This window comes from Diaphorina citri, unplaced genomic scaffold (assembly GCF_000475195.1).
Source record: "Diaphorina citri unplaced genomic scaffold, Diaci psyllid genome assembly version 1.1 scaffold1633, whole genome shotgun sequence".
Classification (NCBI taxonomy): domain Eukaryota; kingdom Metazoa; phylum Arthropoda; class Insecta; order Hemiptera; family Psyllidae; genus Diaphorina; species Diaphorina citri.
In genome coordinates, this window is record NW_007379059.1 from 13,948 (window position 1) to 23,896 (window position 9,949).

The 9,949-nt window shown below is 39.9% G+C and overlaps 1 protein-coding gene and 1 long non-coding RNA gene across 2 annotated transcripts; one reads left to right on the plus strand and one right to left on the minus strand.

Moving 5' to 3' along the window:
- Nucleotides 1-5,716: 5,716 nt before the first annotated feature.
- On the plus strand, nt 5,717-6,598 carry LOC113470499. The gene is made up of 2 exons (XR_003393538.1): nt 5,717-5,822; nt 5,976-6,598. It is a non-coding gene; the product is annotated as an uncharacterized LOC113470499 (long non-coding RNA).
- A 109-nt stretch (nt 6,599-6,707) lies between these two features.
- Nucleotides 6,708-7,506, minus strand: LOC108253345. The gene is made up of 2 exons (XM_026828987.1): nt 7,122-7,506; nt 6,708-7,022 (listed from the first exon to the last, which is right to left on the minus strand). The coding sequence occupies exons 1-2, from the start codon at nt 7,305-7,307 to the stop codon at nt 6,708-6,710; spliced, it is 501 nt and encodes a 166-aa protein (XP_026684788.1). The 5' UTR covers nt 7,308-7,506.
- Between the last annotated feature and the right edge of the window lie 2,443 nt (nt 7,507-9,949).

The following is a 9,949-nucleotide window of genomic DNA, read 5'->3' on the forward strand; positions in this document are numbered from 1 at the left end:
GTGCTGTAACTTTGAAGCAAAATTCCATCTTCTTTGTACTTTCAATTTCCCCAGCAGTTTGGTTCCAGGCATATGGAGTTAGTTTCGAGTGAAAGAATTTATTAAAAAAAGATGATAATAATAATAATAATAATAATTGAAAAGATCGACGATTTGATCACAAGTTCTTAAGGAAAAGAACAATAAAACTAGAAATAACTGGAAAGCTTTCTTGTGAGAAGGTTGCTCTAGCACAGACACGAAACAAATTCTCCACTGAACCTTCTTCAAAGTAAGTTGCCTTTTTTATAACAAGGTTGATGGCTTTTTGTTTTTGTTCTTGGTGGATTGACTTCAAACAAGTGACTAAATCTTTGAAAAAAGGGAACTCTACACTCTCGGGAGTTCAAAAACTCCACTATCTGCGGTCTGCACTCAAAGGCCAGGCTGCCGATGTCATCACATCACTAGAATTATCAGAAGAAAACTTCACAGTGGCATGGGAACTACTGGTACAACGCTACAAATGTACTAGCAGAATCGTGGATACGCATTTACACGCGTTATTCAATCTACCGTCGATACCAAAGTTCGACAACTCCAACTCCGTGTCAACCCTACACAATGAGCTCACCAAGGGACTCAACGCTTTGAGAGCTCTAAAGATCGACACGGAAAATTGGGATCCTCTCAGATGTCAACAGGGGAAGGAGAGGTGAAGTGGCCCTTTTTCGACCAAATGGACAGGGTATTGGGATGTAGGGCTTCCTCAAATCCTCCTCCTTGCTGGCCACCTATCGAAACAATAAACAAAAACAGAAGACAACAGGGGAAGGAGAGGTGAAGTGGCCCTTTTTTGAACAAATGGACAGGGTGTTGGGATGTAGGGCTTCCTCAAATCCTCCTCCTTGCTGGCCACCTATCGAAACAATAAACAAAAACAGAAGACAACAGGGGAAGGAGAGGTGAAGTGGCCCTTTTTTGAACAAATGGACAGGGTGTTGGGATGTAGGGCTTCCTCAAATCCTCCTCCTAACACCCTGATTTCTTCTGAAAATCCCCCTCCCTCTTCCTATCCCTCAACCTCTTCCTTCTCCTTTACAGCACCCTGAGGTACCACCTTCATCAAAAGAAGAAGATGACCCCCAGCAGCCCCCAACAGCCACTAGAAAAAGGAAAGCAAAATCAATGACAGTGAAGGATCTCAGGGAAAAAATACGGGCATCCAGAGTGCCCAAAAATACCGTAACTTGCTGGCCACCTATCGAAACAATAAACAAAAACAGAAGACAACGGGGGAAGGAGAGGTGTAGTGGCCCTTTTTCGAGCAAATGGACAGGGTATTGGGATGTAGGACTTCCTCAAATCCTCCTCCTAACAACCTGATTTCTTCTGAAAATTCCCCTCCCACTCCTGGTTCCTCTACCTCTTCCTATCCCTCTCTCACTCCCGGTCCTCTTCCTTCTCCTTTACAGCACCCTGAGGTACCACCTTCATCAAAAGAAGAAGATGACCCCCAGCAGCCCCCAACAGCCACTAGCAATATGTTGTTGAAATAACTAAAAGCTGAAATTTACTTTATCCTCTGCTTCAGGTTTCCAAGGGATGAAGAACTGAAAAAGAAATGGTTGTTGGCTATACGTAGACAAAACTTTCAACCTTCAGAACACACAGTGCTATGCAGTGCCCACCTTTGTGAAGAAGACTTTGTTGTTAAACCAGGAGGTCGTTACAAAAGGTTGAAAACAAATTCTGTTCCATCAGTTTTTGAAGGATTTCCTTCTCATTTACAACCGCCCTCTAATAAAAAGAAGACAATCTACCCGAGTTGTGTTGCAAGTAGTTCTACTTGTGTAGCAGCCCCTACCCAAGATGATGAAGATTTCGAGTACGAGGAGTTGGGTTTGGAGGGATTTGACAGCTACTGTTGAGTGTCAAACGATCATCAAGGGAGTGCAAATTGACAGATTTAAAAAAAGAGAATTTAATCTCATGTGTTGCAAGTAGTTCTACTTGTGTAGCAGCCCCTACCCAAGATGATGAAGATTTCGAGTACGAGGAGTTGGGCTTGGAGGGATTTGACAGCTACTGTTGAGTGTCAAACGATCATCAAGGGAGTGCAAATTGACAGATTTAAAAAAAGAGAATTTAATCTCAAAAAGAGAATAAAAAAGTCAGAAGAAAGACAATAAAATTCAAAATATAAAAGAACTCATCAAGGAAATGAAGAAAAAAGGCCTGGCTGGAGCAGAATTGGAAAACTTGCTCTTGAGTGAGTTCTCTGGAACAAGCCAAGATAACGAAAGCTGAGAACTGAGGTGAAATATATATATTCAACCAGCCTCTGCCTGAGATGTCAGAACTTGGAAGACTGAACCCAATTAGGGGACAGGGTGCCAACGTCATTTCGGCTGGGGCGCGGAACCCAATTCCGCAATCGTTCGACAGGCATGACTTGCCTGCCGATACGATAATAATTACCAATGATAAATTTGGTAATAAGGAGCGCTTCAGACTCGAAGCAACAAAGAAAATTTCCGAGGTTGCGAAAACGCTCGCATCGGCAGAGCAGAGGAGAGGAATGATTATAAAAATCAGATTCTCTCTTGTTCTGTCCTTGCTGACGCTTTTCGCACTTGGAATGATTTCTCAAAACAATAAGGTCTATTCCGAGTTGATGGGTAATATCCTGTGCCCTCATACGGTGACCACTGTAAACAGGACGACTTTTCTAAAATTAAAATGGAAGACGAATGTGGGATACGTCTCGGATGGGTCGAATGGTATTCCATAAAGGATGATCAGATCCTGAGCGTCAGATGCTTCTCAGCGTCAGAAGGTTCGGATCTCTCTGCAATGGAATGGGTTCATTTGGTCCAATCCTGGGTGATAATCTACACTCCATTCTTTGGCGTTATATTTTTAATGTCGACAGTAATAATAGTGGTGTACCTCCGGTATCTTGATTCTGAGATCCGGATAACACGAAGAACACAAGTTGAAAACGAAATGATACTTGGAAGTATCAACTCAAAAGATAAACGAAGAGATGAAATGGCGGATTGGGTTCTAAGCCGAGCAGCCGAGGCGTTCGGGCTCTCTGATCCACTGTTGTTGAACGGCTGGATGGAGGACGCAGTTTCCTACCTGCTTACGTTTTCCAGCTGTTCAAGGTCACTCTGGGTTCTGATTAATACGAAGGTCGATCCGAGGAGGTAAATGAGGTGACCCTGTAGGTGTAGGAGATAACCCCATTCGAGGATGGGAAGTAACAAAAGTTACGGGGTGGCTCCTGTACGTGTATACAGGGAGGTACCACGTTACAATTCTTAAATGTAAAGAGAAACCAAGGAGCTGTAAGAGGAGGTCAGCGTTATAGCCAAGAACTTAAGAAGTTTGCGCTGACTCTATTATAGTTCTCCACGAGCCTACAAGTTCTGCAGGTAATAATAATTGTTAATTTATTTTTAAAAAGCATTTACAATGATTTATCCTCTTGAGGATGTAGATTGGGTTATTATGTTATTCACATGTGGGTTCATCTTTCGACTATTATAGTTCTCCACGAGCCTACAAGTTCTGCAGGTAATAATTGTTAACTTATTTTTAAAAAGCATTTACAATGATTTATCCTCTTGAGGATGTAGATTGGGTTATTATGTTATTCACATGTGGGTTCATCTTTCGAAGATTGATTGGAATTGTGTTCTTGCTTTTCCAGACCGTTACTTAAGCTACCTCATCCATCCAACCTTGTCATTTGGATTTCCAACATTGATGCAGAACCAGGCTTCCTGAAGAATGTTTTTGAGAGGTTGAAGGACTTGCCAGATGAATCGAAAGATTGCAGTCTGGTGATTGATGGCATGGCCATCCGCAAGCAAATACTGCCAGTTAAAGATGGAAAATTGGTTGGTTATTGTGATTTTGGTATGGCATTGAAATGGAGAAGAATGTGCCAGCTACCAAAGCTTTGGTTTTTATGTTTGTAGGGTTGAAAACAAAATGGAAGTGGTCGATAGGGTATTTCTTCCAAAACAAAAGTAGTGCTTCTGTGCAAGTTAGTTTGATAAATTCCACTTTGTATATGTATATCGGCTAGACGTGAAGTCGCCCCTGCCTCTGGGATCCGGGCGAATAGTACAAATGCTTTTGATAGTACAAATGCTTTTGATAAAGGTCCCAAAGCTGCTATCACTCTTTTTAATTATGAATCTACAAAACAGGACAAACATGCTTGGTATTATTGAATATTTGTACACTCTAACAACTGTTCAAAACATTCCTCTTTACCAGTCCAACAGAAAAACCTCTGTCATATTTTGTCCAAATAATCAAAGATCCGCTCCGAGTGGTACGACAGATTTTATTGAACCTTTACAACTGAAAGGACTTTTGCAACCGAAATTAAAGAATTTCCACTCCTGAAAACTTGGAAAAACACGCCCCTCATTTAGGTAGGAGGTACCGTATTTTTCTCCAATTTAGGTCTGAATCTTTGGAGACTTTCATATATATTTTTTCCCGTTTTTGCTTTTCGAGCTTTTTCCGTAATAAATTGTTTATTTCGGATTGGCAATATCCGTTATTTTTTGCGATTAGGTGTGTATGGTACCTAATTCTTTCAAATAATTTTCTAATGACATCGGTATCGTTACGAGTCTATGTAACATAGAATGAAAAGCGGCATGTTTAATTCTAATCGGGTGGTTTGATTTTTTATTGACGACACAATCCGTAAAAGTGTCTTTCCTGAAGAATATTAAATTCTAATTTCTTCTGAACTCTCGTCACACCCAGGTCCCAGGCGTTCAACTTTTGGTTTACCTCTTTTTCAAGGGTAAACATAATATTTGGGTGAACAATGTGTTCGGGAGTAAAAGATTACAGTTAGAGATATTTACCGTGCACGCAAGTGAAATTGAATATGATTTTGGTATGATGACTCAATGCTACGGGAATGGCGACTGATTCACTGATTCCGGTTTTCTTCTTCCCCGATCTTCTTGGTGTAGACGGGAGGGGAAAAGATCAGCTGATGCGCGCGCGGCGAGATAAGGTGCGTTTACACGCGCGCGGTAAAGGGCGTGTTCGCACGGTTTAGATAGAAATAACTGGAAAACTTTCTTGTGAGAAGGTTTCTCTAGCACAGACACGAAACAAATTCTCCACTGAACCTTCTTCAAAGTGAGTTGCCTTTTTTATAACAAGGTTGATGGCTTTTTGTTTTTGTTCTTGGTGGATTGACTTCAAACAAGTGACTAAATCTTTGAAAAAAGAGAATCCAAGGGACCAGCTCATTTTTTCGTTTAAGGCGGTTTAATACAACATTTTCTCGTTTATAAAGGTTTAGCAAAGTGGAAGAGCAAACTGATGAAAGCATGACAAATTTAAACAAGTTAAGAACAAATTCTGATTTATAGAGGTACCTAATTTTAAAGTTAAAAAAGGCGTCCCGAATTTTTTCTGGGACAAAAACGGAAATTCGGGACAAAACGCCCAAAATGGAAAACTGAACGGGACGCCGGGACACCCCCTGAAATTCGGGACTGTCCCGGCCAATTCGGGACGTTTGGCAAGCCTAGTTATAGGTACTTCATTACTTTGTTTTCTGGTAGGTACTAACTAAAAGATCTAATGGAGACTAGACATAATCCTTTCGACTTGAAGGAAAAATTGTCCCCACAGAACTAGTCATTTCTATTTTTCTGTTGGACTTCAGAACGTCATAATCCTTTCGACTTGAAGGAAAAATTGTCCCCACAGAACTAGTCATTTCTATTTTTCTGTTGGACTTCAGAACGCTAGTTCCATTGACAAACTTTAGATGGAGCATAATTATGGTGTTCCAGTTTCTGTTTGAAATTTTTGAATTCCACTCGTCTACTCTGTTTATTACTAAACCGTAAACATGTTTGAAGGAAGTAGACCATTTCTATTTTTCTGTTGGACTTCAGAACGCTAGTTCCATTGACAAACTTTAGATGGAGCATAAGGTGTTCCAGTTTCTGTTTGAAATTTTTGAATTCCACTCGTCTACTCTGTTTATTACTAAACCGTAAACATGTTTGAAGGAAGTAGAAGGAAGTAGTAAAAGTACCGCATTTTTTGCTGTTCGTTTGGCCTGAAGTAGATGGTTCCACGGTATCTGATTTTTTTTTTTTTTCCTTTTAGGCGCTTTAACTCACGGTATCTGATTGATTTGACTGAGATCTGTTTTTTCCCTTCCTCAATTCGCTTCCTTTTTTGAGTCAAAGGACCTGCCCATATAGATTTCGGTGTTGTACTCCAATCCAGGTCTGCGTCCGAGTGTTCCGCTTCTGACGGAAGAGAAGGCGATTGGTCCACAATATCTGGCTGAGTTGACTGTGTTTTCACAAAATCACGGAAGAATTTTTGTCTTTTAGACATTTTGAGACACAAATGTTCAATGTGTAAAAAAGGTCACAGTTGGTTTATTTCTAGAGATGAGGAAAAGAAGTTTTCTTCCTGGTTCTCAGCTCGACGATAGTGCCCACGGATGATGAAGCCGCAGTACTCTTCATAATGCGTAAGAATATGCTGCACAATGGTCTCACGCACACGCACACTGTTCGACTCCGATCCAAATATTACCATACTCAACATGTTGAACATACATGCCCCGTCTCCTTTGATTGAAATTAATTTGTAGATTTCTTACCAGGAAAATCATTGATACCACCTGAAGATTGAGACATGGTTTGGTCTTACTTTGCAACACTGGTATGATTTAGTAGTATGTGAGCATGGGACAAAAGTATGTGATCCAGCTGGTGCAGCATATTTTTCCCTCTTCTTGTTAACACGGGGTGATTCTTTCTTCTGTCGTTTTCGACTGCCCTCATTTGCCTCTCTCTGAAGATTGAGACATGGTTTGGTCTTACTTTGCAACACTGGTATGATTTAGTATTATGTGAGCATGGGACAAAAGTATGTGAGCCAGCTGGTGCAGCATATTTTTCCCTCTTCTTGTTAACACGGGGTGATTCTTTCTTCTGTCGTTTTCGACTGCCCTCATTTGCCTCTCGAGATCTCTTTTGAGAACATTCTTGCTAGGAGCCATGGTAATGTAGATGTAATTGTTTTTCACCTACAATTTTTCCAAAGGAACGCAGGTTTGCCTCTCCAACAATTACTACACTTTCATCTGGATCAGAAGGTGGCACAACAATCAGTGATACTACTTCATTGCTATGGATGAGACCAGCTGGATCCTCTGGAGATGCTTCAAGAACCACTTGCAGATCAGCAATACTGTTAAGTATTCTCTTATTACGCCTAGTAACTTTTCTGCGTATAGGCATCATGCTTGATTTTGATAGAATTCAATTTCACCTTGCAAATCGGTTATAATCAACACTTTGATCAGGGATCTGATTCTTCTTAGAATTACTCAGCTCCAAAAGTTCATCAAAGATTTCATTCAGTTGGCAGAATACTTTTCATGGATTGATATTTTATCATGTAAGCTTCAATGTTGAATCATCTTCTGTGTCTCTACCAAGTCTGACACTACTATAGTTGGCAGAATACTTTTCATGGATTGATATTTTATCATGTAAGCTTCAATGTTGAATCATCTTCTGTGTCTCTACCAAGTCTGACACCATCTTCAATGTACTTCAGGAGACGCTCCTTTTTTGATCAGATTATTCTGAACAATATAGTGGCCCATTTTAAGAATATATATACTCTGTTCTGTTGAGAAAAGTGACCGTATTTCACTATTTCCCTTATCCGCTTTGCGTAATACCAAATCATTATCCTCCATTTTCTTCTTAATAGATTTTAGGCTAGCTAGCAATCTCCTTTCTATTTATTTGTTTAGTTTTTTTTTTCTTTCTTTTCTTTATGCCCTTCAATATCTCTTTAAATTTAATCTTTTGAGCTCGGAAGCTTACCTGCTTAGTGCTAAGGGCAACCTCACAGTCAGCAACCAAGTCGAGGGCATCTTTTTTGTCCATTCCTGTTGTAAAACTATATTTCAATCCGAGATTCAAAATCTTCACCTCATCAGGTTGAAAATGCAGATGAGTTTAATTCTTAAACCTAGGATAGAAATCATCACCTCATAAACAGGATACCTCTCTACCAGTTCTTTTCTAACAGGACCACATTAAAAGAAAGGAGGTTACTGGCTAAAATTTTCTTATTCTTAAATTTAATTATTATTATTATTTTTATTTTTTTTTTAATATGGTTAAGATCGGAAGAGCGGTTCAGCTTCATTTTATCCTATTTTAACAATAATTTTCCTACATAAATAGTAGACAAAAAATACTATACATACTGATCCTGAGCATGTTTGTCTTGCTTTTCATAGAGCCTTGTCCTGAAGATTGAGACATGGTTTGGTCTTACTTTGCAACACTGGTATGATTTAGTAGTATGTGAGCATGGGACAAAAGTATGTGATCCAGCTGGTGCAGCATATTTTTCCCTCTTCTTGTTAACACGGGGTGATTCTTTCTTCTGTCGTTTTCGACTGCCCTCATTTGCCTCTCCAACAATTACTACACTTTCATCTGGATCAGAAGGTGGCACAACAATCAGTGATACTACTTCATTGCTATGGATGAGACCAGCTGGATCCTCTGGAGATGCTTCAAGAACCACTTGCAGATCAGCAATACTGTTAAGTATTCTCTTATTACGCCTAGTAACTTTTCTGCGTATAGGCATCATGCTTGATTTTGATAGAATTCAATTTCACCTTGCAAATCGGTTATAATCAACACTTTGATCAGGGATCTGATTCTTCTTAGAATTACTCAGCTCCAAAAGTTCATCAAAGATTTCATTCAGTTGTGGCAGAATACTTTTCATGGATTGATATTTTATCATGTAAGCTTCAATGTTGAACTCATCTTCTGTGTCTCTACCAAGTCTGACACCATCTTCAATGTACTTCAGGAGACGCTCCTTTTTTGACAGGAGAAGTTTCTTGTCCATCTTGTGGGGACAATGGGTTGCGGTTTTTCAAGACTAACACATGGGTGTAGAGATTTGGTTCATGGGAACACTGGAAGGCTTCTGGTTCATGAGAACACTGAAGGTTTATGGTGTGTGAAATTGCATAACTAGGAATAAAAGTATACAGGGGTTTTATTTTAAATGAAATCACACGGTTGAAATGACATGGTGTTGCCTAACTACTTATAAGCAAGGCGCAGCCACACGGACCGTTTCGATCAAGCTAAACCCGATAGCTCTAGTTGACACAGGAACAGGCAAGGTCCTGACTACTGGTGTTATAGAACCGTAAGCTTGAAGATGCTCCAAGTCAAACAATGGCTGTATCTTGGCCTTGAGGAGCGCGTCTTGACGTTGTGAAAATTGCTTACTTTTAATTTCGCGGAAAACCCTCATGGCGGCGCCGTTGTGCCCGTTGACGAGACGGGGTCTGATGTTTTGTTGACTTCAGAGGAGGCCTGAGAACAGGCATCTTATGCTCATCGGTATCTGACGTAGTTTTAAAATGTACTATTAAACTGGGACTTGAAATGGTAATGGTATCGGATGGAATATCGTTTATAAATCTGAAAATGTACACGAGAGTTTCAATGATGCACGGTATATTCAGATCTTCATTGTCATATACGCGTGGGTCCGAAATATAAGATTCGCTATATAAGAAATATATAGCGAAGGGTCCGAAAGACTGGAAACTAGTCTTAAATTATTATTATTATAAAATAATAATAATCGACTTGAAGGAAAAATTGTCTCCACAGAACTAGTTGTTGCTATAGCACTTCTAGATGGAGCACTTGATCATAATCCTTTCGACTTGAAGGAAAAATTGTCTCCACAGAACTAGTTGTTGCTATAGCACTTCTAGATGGAGCACTTGATCATAATCCTTTCGACTTGAAGGAAAAATTGTCTCCACAGAACTAGTTGTTGCTATTGCACTTCTAGATGGAGCACTTGATCATAATCCTTTCGA